Source organism: Chinchilla lanigera, unplaced genomic scaffold (genome assembly GCF_000276665.1).
Source record: "Chinchilla lanigera isolate Chin_1 unplaced genomic scaffold, ChiLan1.0 scaffold00156, whole genome shotgun sequence".
NCBI lineage: Eukaryota > Metazoa > Chordata > Mammalia > Rodentia > Chinchillidae > Chinchilla > Chinchilla lanigera.
In genome coordinates, this window is record NW_004955557.1 from 1,450,238 (window position 1) to 1,464,963 (window position 14,726).

The window sequence follows — 14,726 nt, forward strand, 5'->3', positions numbered from 1 at the left end:
ATGAATTTGGGAGTAATTGCTTCCCTTTCAATTTCATTAAAGATTTTGGGCTGTACTGGCATTAGAACTTGTCTAAATTTGTTGTAGAATTCAGCAGTGAATCCATGATGACCTGGGCTTTCTTTGTTGGTAAGTTTTTAATTACAGTTCCAATTTCATTGACTGATATTGGGTTATTTAGAATTTCATGTCTTCTTGATTCAGTTTTGGCAATTCATATGTGTCTAGTAATCTGTCCATTGCTTCTGTTTTCTATCTCCTTTTTTTAAATTGGTGGTACTGGGAATTGAACTCATCACCTCACACTTGTGAGGCAGGAGCTATTTTCTGTCTTTTTAGAATATAGGTTTTTGAAGTAGTTATTGATGATCTTCTGGATTTCCACAGGATCCGTTGTGATTTCACACTTTCTATTCCTTATTGCATGATTTTGCAGCTTTTCTTTTCCTATTTGGTTATTTTATTTAATTTTTTTTCTTTCTTTTTGAGACAGGGTCTCACTATGCAATTCAAGCTGGCCTTGAGCTCACTTTGTAGCCCAGGCTGTTCTTGAACTCACAGTGATCCTCCTGCCTCAGCCTCCTAAGTGCTGAGATTACAGGTGTGCACCACCATGCCCAGCCATTTTATTTAATCTTGCAAAGAACCAACTCTTAGAACCAACCAATTCTTTCTATTTTTGTAATAGTCTCCATTGTATTAATTTCTGCTGTGATCTTTATAATTTCCTCCTGTGTATGAGCTTGGGCTTGACTTAGTCTTCTTTTTTAGAAATTTGAGTTTCAGCAATAGGTTGTATATTTGAGGTCATTTTATTTTCCTGAAATGAGAATTCACCACTATAAATTTCCCTGTTAGGACTGCTTTCATTGTGTCCCATAAGTTCTGGTATATTGTATCGGTATTATCACTTAGTTGTAGATACTGTTTAATGTCTTTCTCAGTTATATCTGTGACCCACTGATTGTTCAGGAGGGTGTTATTTAATTTCAGTGTGTTTGTCAAGTTTTTGTGCTTTCTTTTGCCATTGATTTGCAATTTTATTGCACTGTGTTCAGGTAAAAATGCATGAGATAATTTTAATCTTTTGAATGTACTTAAGCATGTTCTGTGGGCTAATATGTGGTCTGTTTTGGAGACTGTCCCATGTGCAACTGAGCAGAATATGTGTTCTGATGTTGTAGCGTAGGTAGAACACTCTATAAATATCTACTGAGTACTTTTGTTCACAGGTATGGTTCAGTTCTGGTGTTTCTTCATTGATTTTATTTTTGTCTAGTTGATCTATTTGTGATTCCCCATTAAGGCCCCCCCATTAGAATTGTGGTAATGCTTATATGCTTTTTCATGTGCATTAATATTTGTTTTATGCAGTTGGGTGTACCACTGTTTGATGCATATATATTTATGATTGTTATTTCTTATTTTTGGTGTTTTCCCTGAACAAGTATGGAGTGACCTTCTTTAACTCTTGGTCAGTCTTGGCTTGAAGTTCACATTGTCTGCAAATAGAGTAACTACCCCTGTTTTTTTCTGGGTTCCTATCTCATTGAGTATTATTTTCCATCCTTTGAATTTCAGTCTATAAATTTTATTGATTGAAATGTGTTTCTTGTATGTAGCATATTCTTGGACCTTGTTTCTTGATCAGTGCTACCAGTCCGTTCTTTTTCTTTTGATTGGTGAATTGAGACTATTGACATTGATGGTTATAACTGATACATATTGGCTTATCCTTGTCATATTATTTTCCTGCTGATGGTTTCCTATCTTTGCCCTATGTTTATTTGCTTGTCCTGCTTAGTGGCTTCTTTGTATTGGTGCTCTTCAAATTGTGGTGTTTGTTATGAATTTCTAAAATATCCTCCAGTACATTTCATTTTGGTGTTGTTGTTTCTGTTATTAAGATAGGGTCTCACTATGTAGTTCAGGCTGGCCTTGAACTCAGTTTGTACCCCTGATTGGCCTTTAAATTGCACCAATCTTCCTGCCTCAGACTCTCAGGTGCTGGGAGTATACACATGGACCACTATGCCTGGCTTCCTTCAGAAGACCTTTTTTAGAGCTGGTTTGGTGATCATGAATTTCCTTTGTTGTTCTTTGTCATGGAAGTATCTTATATCTCCATTGATTTTGATAGGTTTGCAGGGTACACCAATCTGGGTTGGAGATTACTATCTTTCAGGAGCTGAAATACTTCACTCCAAGCTCTCCTTTACTTAAGAGTTTGTGTTGAGATGTTTGTTGTGATTCTGATGGGCTTTTCTTCATATGTGATTTGTTTGTTTTCTCTGACAGCTTTTAATATTCTATTCTTGTGTTGAATTTGTGGAATCTTGACTATTATATGCTTTGGTGTATATTTATTTTGGTCATGAGGCATATCAGAGTTCTGTATGCCTCACTTATATGTATGTTGCATTTTTTTCCATGTTTGGGATATTTTCTGCCATTACTTCTGTCAACATTTTTTTTTATTGGCACTTAATCAATCTCTAGCTTTTTCATTTACTTTGATCAATCTTATGTTGTTCTTCTTTACATCACCTTTTAGCTATTTTGATTTTTCATGGTCCCGTATTATTTTTAAAATACCTTTCTTTTAATGGTCACTCACTGCAATTTTGTGTTGTAGATTTGATATTCTGTCTTTTCCTTTGTTCAATCAGTTGTGTATAGTTGCAGTGGCATTTTTAATCTCCTAGATATGTGTTTGAATCTGTTACATAAATTTCATTTTTTTTCTATGTTGGGTATTTCTGGAAATGTCTCTTTCACAAATGTCTTCTAGGTGTAGGTGGTTCTTGGTTTTTGTGTCTGCTCCAAGATTCTACCTTCCCAATTTATTAATGATGAGATGTTGCTATTTGACTCAGCATCCAGTTCTTTGGTACTGGACTGTGGTGATGAGTTTGACCCCAGACAATCACAGTGTTGTCATACAAGAAAGAACAACTGATTACAGCAGGTTTGACATTCTAGCTAAAGTAGTACAATTAGCAATAACAGCATCAAGCACAGACTAGAAACTGATAAACTGGCAAGTCTTAATTTGGTAGCTTTAACCATAGGGGCAATATCTACAGTAGTATAACAAAAACCAGCCTAAATCAGGAACTTGCATGCAGTGAGTTTCCCCTTAGTGGAGTGATTTTATCCTGTGGTGGGGAAAGTGAAGAAGAATGGGGAACAAAATAGGGATAAATGAAGAGAAATATAGTCAAAGAGAGGTTGGAAGACAAAAGATGATCACCAAGCTTTGAGAAACTGGAGAAGAGGGCAGGAGAGAAAGAATGAAGGAGAAAGCAAAAGATTATCGAAGTGAACCAGAAAGACTAGAGACAGTGTTCACTCACATGAAGATATAGTAAGATTAAGAAAGATATTTGAGGAAAGAGAGAAAGAAGATGAATAGACCAAAAGTATATATGTATACCTGAATAACAACAACAATAACAAAGCCTAACTAGACAGAAAGAGGAAAATAAAATACACAAGAAAGAAAGAAAAGAATTCCTCTGGTAGTGGGTTAAATAACCCTTAGTTATTGTGGGCTGATCAGGCCAGCAGTCTCCCAAGCAAGTGGTGGTGAAGGCTTAAATGAACGAGACAACTGAAATGATTTCAAGGCTCCAGGAGAGTCTTACTCTCTTACAGCTTTGATATTCTCTGAGTTTAGACAAAGACTTCTCCAGGCAGCCTGTATTTATTTGGTTATCAAACAAAGAAGGAGGATAGTTAAGAAAATGTGGGAAACTTGCAGGACCTTGAGAGAATTTTTCCAAGCAGTAAATTATGTCAATCAGAACTACCTTATCTTGAGGTTGGTGTTTATTGTAGGAGTGTGGAGCCTGCAGCTATAGTCTCTTTGTAGTCAAATAACAAGATCTCATCATTAATAAATTGGGAAGGTAGAATCTTGGATTGGGTTGGAGCCAAATGTCCTCAGCTGTGCCCTTATCTTGTCCTTTGAGGTGTCACAGCTTCACAGGCCAATACAGGCCTCAGGGTGACCAGTGACTCACAGAGATTTACAGTCCACCGCCCATCTTCAGACAAGGTACGTAAGCTTCAGACAGCTCACAAGTAAACACGGAAAGCCAGCTGGTTAATATTAAATCCTGCTCAGAGCCTCTTTATAGTGGTCTCCAACACTCTGGTGTCTAAATAAGAGCCCCAAATTGCTGTATAACCCCACCAACCTTGCAGTAGGATTAGTGCTGAATTTGGGGCTGATTTTGGCTCTGAATGTGGGAGCTGTGGCCAGCCTTAAGCCAGCAGGTTTCTGGATGACCCGCCACATCTCCTTACCCTTTTTGTCACTGTGTTGCTCTCCTGGTTGAGGTGGCTCCCTCAGACAGAGACAACCCAAAGCTTTCTCAACCCCTATACCGTTGGCCTCTCCTAGACTTGCACATCCTGCTCTGTTCCACTCCACTGGCTCCTCTGGCATGCTGCCCTTCTTGTCCCACTGCCTAGCCTAAGACTACGTGCGCTGCTGGTCACAAGTGGAGGGAGTGCTGACTTCCCAGTCCAAGGGTCCTTGGGCTGCTGGCTGTAGGGTGAGGGAGTGCCGATTTCCCACTCCTTGTTCCCGCTGTCTTAGGGTGTTTGCACTACTGTTTGCAAGTCAGAGGGAGTAGTGTCAGGTCCAAAGGTGCTTGTGCTGCTGGGCTGGTCGCAGGGCAGGGGAGTGGTAATTTCACCCTCTTTGTCCCCACTGCTGCCGGTCACAGTAGTGCCTGTGGTCAGGGTCCCTCTGTTGTGCTGGTCTTAGGGCAGGAAGGTTGGTGTTGTTTCACTCGCTATCCTCAATGCTGGTCTGTATCCTTGTTGCCACTAGAGGTTCCAGTTAGCTGTTATGGTGTGTGACAGAGAAAGGAGCAAAACAAAACCCTGGTGGCCCACTGGAGAGGGAGCAGTCACTCACGTCCCCTCCCCGTGTGTGGCAGTGAAATTTGTTGCCAGCTTGCAGTATCCTCTGTTTGCGGGAAATCAAAAGAGGTGAGGAGCCGTATATTTCAGATCTATCCTGTGTGGATTGAATTTGCCACACATTTGCAGTCTCTGCATTTTTTTTTTTTTGAAACTTCCTGAAAATGGCAGTTCCTGCTCTGCTCTCACAGGTGGTAAACACATGGGCGGCCCTGTGGCTGCATTATTGTTTTATAAAGTCTTATGCCTGTGTTTTGTTTGACCTAAAAGTCTCTTACTTCAGATTGGCATCAGGATGTATATCCCTCTCTTTCTTCTAATTACCTGTGTTTTTGGTTACTTTTCTCTGAGAAGCTCCAACGTGACTCCTCCTCTATTCAGCCATATTGAATCTTCCAGACCTAGTCTTAATCAATTGCAATTCATGGACCTTATTTGGATCCCAATTCAAAGAGAAATATAGTTACACTAATAAACTGTTACAAGAAAATTGTAGAAATGTGATACTATGTAGATTTTTTTCCTGTAGTGGGCATTGAACCTAGGTCTCACAACTGCCCACAAAGCACTCTACTGATTTATATCCCCAGCCATTTTATATTTTTATTTTGAGACAGGGTCTTGCCAAGTTGTTAATATCCTCAAACTTGTGATCTTCATGTCTCTATCTCTTGAATGACTGAGGTCATAGGCATGCACCACTATATATAACTTGCCTGGATACTTGATGATATGGAAGAATATTTGATGATATTTTAGATGTAAAAATACGTTTATTTTGTGTGTGTATAGTGGTAAAGATTGAACCTAAGGCCTTGTGGATGCTAAGCAAGTACTGTGCCACAGAGCTACATCCCCAGCCCTGTTATTTTTGAAAGAGCCTTTATCTGTTAGGGGTACATGTTTAACTATTATATATGAAATAATATGATATGTACGATTTGTTTTCCTGTAATCTGGATATGGAAGGAGGTAGAGTAGATAGGAATATAGATTTAAAAAGAGCCAGGCATACATCTTTAGTTCCAGCTCCTCTAGAGGTTTGGGCAAGATGATCCCTTGAGCCCATGAGTTGGAGGCTAGCCTGGGCAACATAATGAGACTCCATCTCAAAAAATGAAAACGATCAGTCTGGTATTGATAATTAGTGCATTTGGGTAGGTGGGTACATCAAGTTTGTTATGTTTTTCTCTCTTTTACATATATATAGTTGAAAGAATCCATGATAAATTTAAAGAAATAAGGCTGAATTTTCACAGTTTTATTTGGTTTGGATTTAAGACTTATTAAAAAGTTAAGTCATAAATTTCTGGAGATTCATTTTAATCCTTTCATCCTTTAATCCTTTAATCCTTTCAGTTAGGAGAAGAATAGTATAAAGTAAGTGTAATATTACTTTTTTTTTCTGTTTAGGTTTTTTGAGACAGGATCTTGCTGTGTAGATCCCACTTGCCTTGAATTTACTGTGTAGCCAGGTTTTGGACTCATGGCAATCCTCCTGCCTCAGCCTCCCAAGCACTGGGATTACAGGCATGTGTTAAACCATGCCTGGTTTAACATTACTTTTTCAAAAATAAAGGGTAAATGAAAAATACAAAAGAGTACTTATAGCATTTACTCTTTTTTAAAAATAAGGACTATTACCTGTATTGTTTTTCTTATTGATACTCCTAGGAATATATTCTGTACTTGTAGCACTGATGGCTGGCAAGGCAGAAGTAAGGTATAATCCTACTATTATACAACCCCCGCTGATCTCAGAGTTCATCCGAGAACTTGGATTTGGTGCCACCGTGATAGAAACTGCTGAAGAAGGGGATGGTGTTTTGGAACTTGTTGTAAGTATGAATTTTTGTGTAATTAATAAGATTTCTAGGGAAAACTTGGTGAGGGTTTATAGAAGAGTTCTGAAGATAATTAAGAGCTGATAAGATATATAATAAAAGTGGAGGAAACTGGAAAATGGAAGGATAATATATTAATTGTAGTCTTCAAGTATGAAATATAACTGTCAAACTCTGTTAAGATTGAGAAAATCAGAATTGGGTTTGAATGAATACATGAAAGTCAATTTTTAAAATGTTGTATGATTCCTATCTAGTAACATGTAAAGGAACATATCTGGGTGCACTAAAGACTTAAACTTTATAAATGAAGCTATGAAACCAGGTGTAAGGCATACTGGTTTAAAATGGTCATTTTCTCCAACCCAGCAAATCAGTTGCTAGGGTACTATCCTATAAAAATATGGTCATGTACACAGTTTTATACATATATATTTGTGTGTGTGTGTGTGTGTGTGTTACGGAGGATTGAACTCAGGGCCTTTGTACTGAGCTATATACTTGCCCCTTAGACTTTTAACTTTTGAAATAGGGTTTCATTAAGCTGGTAAATTGCCTAAGCTGGGCTTGAACTTGTGATTTTCCTGCCTGTATCCTAGAGTGCTGAGATTACACATACTGCACTACCATACTCAGCCATGAAGTTATATTTATAGTACAATTTTCAGAGCAAAAATTTAAAATTAACTTAAATGTCCTTTAACATAAATTGGTTATATAAATTATATATATCTAGTTTATAGACTATAGCTGTTGACAAGAATGAAATAGATCAATATTAACTGAAAAGTAGCAATCTTTAAGACATTAATTAGTGACAAAACAAATGCTAGTATGATATGTATGATGCCATTTAACAATGCAACAAAAATTATGTGTGCTTATGTAATATGTATATAAAAACCTAGAGAAAGGAGCACATAGTTTATGTACATGATTAGTAGGAAGAGAGTGAAATGGGGGAAAAATAGTAAAGGGAAACTTCCATCTTTTCAATATTGTTTTCAATTTTTTATTTTTTTCAATCAGATTTTATTGGTACATTTATTTATTGATTGATTGATTGATTGATTGATTGTCTTTTTGAGACAGGGTCTCGCTATGCAGTTCAGGCTGGCCTTGAGCTCATTTTGTAGCCCAGGCTGGCCTTGAGCTCACAACAATCGTCCTGCCTCAGCCTCCTGAGTGCTGGGATTATAGGCGTGTGCTACCACGCCTGGCTCTTGGTACATTTTAGATATACATAATGATCACATTCATCATAGAGAATTTGTACCTGTACATGATATAACTTGTTTTTTATTCTCATTCCCCTACCCTCCCTTTAACCTTTGAAAAATTTTTGTAGTACTAGGGATTGAATTTAAGTTCTTTGCATTAAAACCCTTCCCCTTTTAAAAATTTCATATTTTGAGAAAAGTTCTCAGTAAGTCACTAAGTTGCCCCAGCTGAGCTCGAACTTGCCATCCTTCTGCCTCAGCTTCCCAGAATGCTGGATTACAGGTGTGCACCACCATGCTTGGATTATTATTATTATTATTATTATTTTTTGGGTCTTTTTGAGTCAGGGTCTCGCTATGCAGTTCAGGCTGTCCTTGAGCTCACTTTGTAGCCCAGGCTGGTCTCAAACTCACAATGATCCTCCTGCCTCAGCCTCCTGGGTGCTGGATTACAGGTGTGTGCCACCATGCTGGGCTGGATTAATTTTTTAAACTATAAAAATAAAACTTGAATATATTCTACTTTTAAACATTTAAAAGCCAGGCTTGGTGGCACCCACTTGTTTTCCCAACACTCTGCAAGATTTAGGCAAGAGGATTGCAAAAATTCGAACCCACTCTGTGCAACTTAGCAAGACCCTGCCTCAAAATGAAAATAAAAAGAAGGTGGGGATGTAGTTTAGTGCAAAGGCCCTGGGTTCTATCCCCAATACTAACACACACACACACACACACACACACACACACACACACACTAAAACAACAGCAGCAAAACCTTTATGCTAAAATAAGCACTGGTTTAAACACAAATTTGAATGCAAATAATAAAACTATTATTTAACAAAAAATGTTTCCTCAGCTGGGAACATTGCTTAGTTGTAGAATGCTTGCTTAGCATATGCAAGGCCCTGGTTTCAGTCCCCAGTAGTGGGGAAAAGAAAAAAAGAAACAAAAAGTTTTTCCCAGAGAAAAGGGTTTTTGAACTCACAGAGCTCTAGTCAGTGCAAGCAGACATTTTTGCAAGTGGGCTTATTTCAGGGAACCACCGGACAGGACAAATAATGGCAGATCTCTGGAAATGAGGCTTTCAAGGAGCTTCAACTTTTTTCTGCCCTCTCCAGTGGCACCTCTGGGTTGTTCTTCTTCATAATTGTAGAGTGTTGGTTTGGATAGCTACCCCCAGAACTAGAGGATATGGGATGAGATTACAAATTATAATACCCTATAGCTTGCTGTTTTATCAAGATTTATCTGATTTTTTAAAAAGAAGTGCTTCCTAGACTGGTACAAGTTTTAATTTTTAGATTTCTGAAAAAAATAGTTTTGACAATTCTTGCCAGTTTTTTGTAGAGGATGAAGTATTTAGAGATGTTTAATTCAACATTTTGCTGATGTCCCTTCAGTAGATGTATTCAATGGCTTTTGGTCAATTTTCAGAGTATTTCAATGGTGGTTGTTATGGTTTATGTCTGGATGTCTCCCCAAAGCCTCATTCATGGGAGGTGGGCCTTACAGAAGCAGCTGAATCTGGAGTTTGTGATTGGTTCATTGTTTAGTGCTGGGTTTGGGACTGCTACACCCACCCTAGGACTGGCAGCCTGCATACAGTATAAGGGAGGAAAAGAGGCTTGCTCCTTCCCTTTTGCTCTTGATGCTTTTCTGCCCCTTCATGAACTGTTGCCCCTCTGCCATGTACCACCCTGCCTTGAAGCAGCAGATTACAAACTGAAACCTCCACAAACTGTGAGCTAAATAACCCTTTCCTTCCTTAATTTCCTTCCTTAATTTTGGGAATCAGTTATTTTTTGTCAGCAAGGAGAGAAAAGTAACTAAGACAGTTGTTTTGACCCTTTTGTCAGTTTTATTGTTGCTCTTTTTTGTGATACTGGGAGGTTTTTTTTTTTAGATAGGGTTTTGCTATGTAGCCCAGGCCAGCCTGGACCTCATAGCCTCCCAAGTGCTGGGATTTAAGCATGCACCACCATGCCTGGCTGGTACTCAGGGCCTCGAGGCTATACTGAACTACATCCTCAGCCCTTTAAAAATTTTGAGATAAGGTCTTGCTAGGGTGACCAGGCTGTTTTTGAACTTGAGATCCTCCTGCATCAGTATTTCTTTTGGATTTTTGAGGCAGGGTCATGATATGTAGTTTATGCTGGTCCTGAACTCACATGTAGCCTAGGCTGGACTCACACTCATGGCAGTCCTCCTGCCTCAGTCTCCCATGTGCTGGGATTACAGGCGTGCACCACCATGCCTGCCTGCCTCAGTGTCTTTAGTAGCTGGAATCATAGGCCTGAGCCACTGCACCTGGCCTATCATTGCTTTTTGAGGAAAGGATCTGCCCATCTATTACAGAATTTTATGCTTAATTAAACTGTAACTGCACTTAAGATATAGGGAATAATACACTAAGATTACTGCACTAAGAACTGCACTAAGAACCACTAAGTTCTGCACTAAGATATAGGGAATAATACAATTTCATATATATGAAATTGGAACACTTGTCAGCCGTCAACTTTCTCTAACAATATACCTAAACAGGATGAAAAAAATCTGGAGGAAAACGATGTACCGGATTAAGAAATAATGATGAATTCTCTGTCACTGAATAATAGTGACATGAAGAGGGAGCCTTTTAATGAGATGCTTTTCTGTCTAACGTGTTTGTTATAACTTGTGTCTAGATGTCCCCCTAAAGCTTCATGTGGTCATAGGTAGGGCTTTTTCAGTGAGGTGGCTGGATCTAGTGTGTATGATACTGGGATTAAGTGTGTGTGATTATTAAATTAGTCCACTGATTGATTTGGCATAGTTCTGAGTGTGGATAACAGGAAGGCCCATCCTGAGTGTACATGTTACGCACCCTAAGGGTGGGTAGCCTGGATAGACTATAAGAAGGCTGCTGACATTTCTTGCTGTTTCACTATTTTGCTACTTGCTGCCTCTGCCTGCCATGAACTGTTTCTTCTCTGCAATGCCACCCTGTCATGGAGCCAGCCAAGTATGAACTGAAAGCTCTACAAACTATGAGCCAAAATAGACCTTTTCTCCTTCAACTTTGGATATCAGGTTTTTTAATCTCAGCAACAAGGAGAGTAACTAAGATACTGTTACAGCTGGGACTATATGTTTATTCACCATTACATGACAATGGTATTTTAATGATCATCTGTAAAGCATAATAATAAGTACAAATAAAATCTTGCCTGGCAATCTTTTAGCTAAAAGTAGTAACTCATGTTTAATGGAAGAAAAGTATATTTCTGAATAACAAAGGCTTTGTTTTTAACAGGTGAGAGGAATGACATGTGCCTCTTGTGTACATAAAATTGAATCTACTCTTACAAAACACAGAGGAATCTTCTACTGTTCTGTGGCTCTGGCAACCAACAAAGCTCATATTAAATACGATCCAGAAATCATTGGTCCCAGAGACATTATCCACACAATTGAAGTAAGTGCCAAGACTGCATTTCTATATTATTACCTGTTCAATTAATAGACCCTTGAATCACATATGGTTTGTATTAGCTAGACAATGAAAAAATCTGACTACTTTCAATATTCCTGACAAGCTCCGTCACAAAATCAAATTTATTTTATTTTCTAATTTAGAGACAGGATCTTGCTAAGTCCCTAAGTTGCCCAGGCTGGGATGGAACCTGTCACCCTCTTGCCTAAGCCTTCCAGAATACTGAGATTACAGGCCTCGCTTACTGCAAAATTTGATGTAAATAAGCCGGGTGTGGTGGCACATACCTATAATCCCAGCATCTGGAAGGTTGAAGCAAGAGGATTGCTGCAAGTTTGAGGCCAACGTGGGCTACATAGCAAGACCCTGTCTCAAAAAAATTTTTTTAAATATAAATATGGCTGTCTTTTTTTCCTTGGTTGTCATCAGGAAAACCTAGGAAAAGATGTATTTATATTGTAAATTGCGATCAGACTTAGAACTACATATCACTTAAAAATATTTAGAAAATGGAAATAAAGAATTTTTGTGTGTGTGGTGCTAGGGATTGAACCCAGGGCCTCATGCATGCTAGGGGAGTGCCCTACCATGGAGCTACATCCCTAGCCCTAGAAAGTGGAAATAAGGTAACAAGAATCACTGAGTCTTGTTAATCACTAAGAAAATGAAATATCATGTGAGATGCATTACTGTTTGTTAGACAAAGCAAAAAACCTGCTTTTTTTTTAAAAAAAAAAAACCTCACTTTTAAGTTAAAATGTTTAACAAAACCAAACTTTTCTTTGTGCCAAATTTGTAGTCTTAAGTAAATCTTAAGCAGTGATACATTGGAAAGTACATTAAAACTTTATTTATTTATTTATTTATTTATTTATTTATTTTTTGGTTTTTCTCTGGTACCGGGAACCGAACTCACGACCTTGCGCTTGCCAGGCAGGCGCTTTGCCGCTGAGCTAAATCCCCAGCCCCTAACATTAAAACTTTCAGTGTGCTATAAAGTTGGTGTTCTAATGGTCTAAAGCAGTGATGGTGAATCTTTTAGAGACTGAGTGCCCAAACTGCAACCTAAAACCCACTTGTTTATTGTAAAGTGCCAACACTGTATTTAAATCTGATTACTGAGGTTTTAGTTTGGAACAAAAACCTCATATTAAAAGAAAAACACAATAACAAAGCTTTCAGTGATACAAACATCCTGCTGTGGCACACGTGCCGTAGGTTCGCCATCACTGATCTAAAGTATATTAGTAGTTCAGATAAGAGCCTATTAGTATGGGATCTTTGACATTTTTATAAAGCTGCCCTTATTGAGTACCCAAGACACAAATGTGTAACAACACAAAGTACTCAGTAATTCAAGATTCCAAAGCTTCAGCTCAATTCCCACAGCAGTGTGGTTGTCTTCATTTTGAAAGTGAGGAAACTCAGGTGAAGAGGTTACTTGTTGAAAGCCATATAGAGTAGCCAGTAAGTATCATAACTGGGATTGGAGCCTAATTATTATCACTCTAAAGCTCAGGGTTGCCCTTTTCACTGTGCTTGCTACATTGTCAACAAATATAAGAAAATACCGGCTTCCCTAGCAGATAAAAAATATAGTGTATGTTACTGTCTGTGTTCACATGAGTCTTACTTAGGTGTAGTTTCCTTTTTTTATACTTTGCTGGGAAAAGTGAGTTTTTTGTGTTCTCTTTCTGATGGAACAAGGGTCAAGACTGCATATGCAAAGCCCTGAATAATATATTTAGTATGGTGCTACCTTTTGTGGCATAAAAATGAGAACTGAGGACAAAGGAAGTTGTTTGATAATAGTGGGATAAGCATTAACTAGAATTAAAGAAATTTTACTTTTTAAATGAAAGACTAGAAACAAAGGTAATTAAGAACAGGAAGCGTGTCTTTATTTTTGTAATCCTCAGAGTGACGTGCATTTAGTAATTGACCTGGACTGCTGTAAATAACAATACCATGTCTTAGAATTTCTCTATAATATTTATATATTGAATGAAATAAATTTTTCTTCTGAATTTTCTTAGAGCTTAGGTTTTGAAGCTTCTTTGGTCAAGAAGGATCGGTCAGCAAGTCACCTAGACCATAAGCGAGAAATAAGACAGTAAGTGCTTTGGGAGATTCAGTAACAAAAAAGATTTTGACTCTTCATTAGTAATTTAAGATCCTATTAGCATGTCAATTTTTACAGTATCATCCTTATATGGGGTGGAATAATTTCATCTTGTATTTCTCTGTAGTACATAGATTCTTTAGCCACTAGCAACTTACTAAAATGATTTTTCTTTCCTTATTTTTTTCCATATAAGATGGAGACGATCCTTCCTTGTGAGCCTGTTTTTCTGTATTCCTGTAATGGGGCTGATGATATACATGATGGTTATGGACCACCACCTTGCAACTCTTCACCATAATCAGAACATGAGTAATGAAGATATGATCAATATTCATTCTTCTATGTTTCTGGAGCGCCAGATCTTTCCAGGATTGTCCATTATGAATTTGCTGTCTTTTTTATTGTGTGTACCTGTACAGGCAAGTGAAATGTCAGCAAATATATTCGTATTGAATCAAAAACAACAAAAATGTGGCAGGCAAGGTTATTTCCAGTTTCAAAAGATATATTAACAAGAAGTCTGATTATCTTGTGTGGATACTTTATAAAAATAAACTGAGAAGTTGAAGTAGATGATAGATTCTGTTTAACCCCTAAGAATATTGTTTAATGACAAAGCAGAGAACAAAAGTTAACTTTTTTTGGATTTGGTATTCATATGTGGTGTTCTATATAACTATTATTTTTGTCTGGCACGTCCATTCTTTACTTTCTGTATGTTCTCTTCTCTTGAGAGAAGTTTTACTGTAGAACTTTTACTGTAGAAAAGATTGCTTCCATTTAATAAATATATTCTTTCACTTGATCCTTACAAAAAGCATTGTGAGGGCTGTGGATGTAGCTCAGAGACAGTGCACTGGCCTAGCATGTTCCAGGTCCTGGGTACAATCGGCAGCATCACACACACACACACACACACATCAAAACACAAAAAACCAAACCCGGCCAGGCACAATGGGTCATGCATGTAATCCTAACTATTCAGGTAGCTGAGGTAGGAGGAGTCCAAGTTTGAGGGTAGCCTGGGCTACTTAGTGAAACCCTGCCTCAAAATAAAAAAATAAAAGGGACTAGATATAGCACAATGGTATAGCACGTGCCTAGCATGTACAAAGCTAGGTTCA

General features: G+C 38.0%; 1 protein-coding gene across 3 annotated transcripts in view; it reads left to right on the plus strand.

The window, feature by feature from the left end:
- Nucleotides 1-14,726, plus strand: part of Atp7a (ATPase, Cu++ transporting, alpha polypeptide) — a 160,255-nt gene that overhangs the window by 94,767 nt on the left and 50,762 nt on the right. For all 3 annotated transcript variants that reach the window (XM_005412629.2, XM_005412628.2, XM_013508826.1), the window contains exons 6-9: nt 6,610-6,773; nt 11,298-11,459; nt 13,514-13,590; nt 13,796-14,021. In XM_005412629.2, coding sequence (XP_005412686.1) covers nt 6,610-6,773; nt 11,298-11,459; nt 13,514-13,590; nt 13,796-14,021 — 629 coding nt within the window. The remainder of the gene's footprint in view (nt 1-6,609; nt 6,774-11,297; nt 11,460-13,513; nt 13,591-13,795; nt 14,022-14,726) is intronic.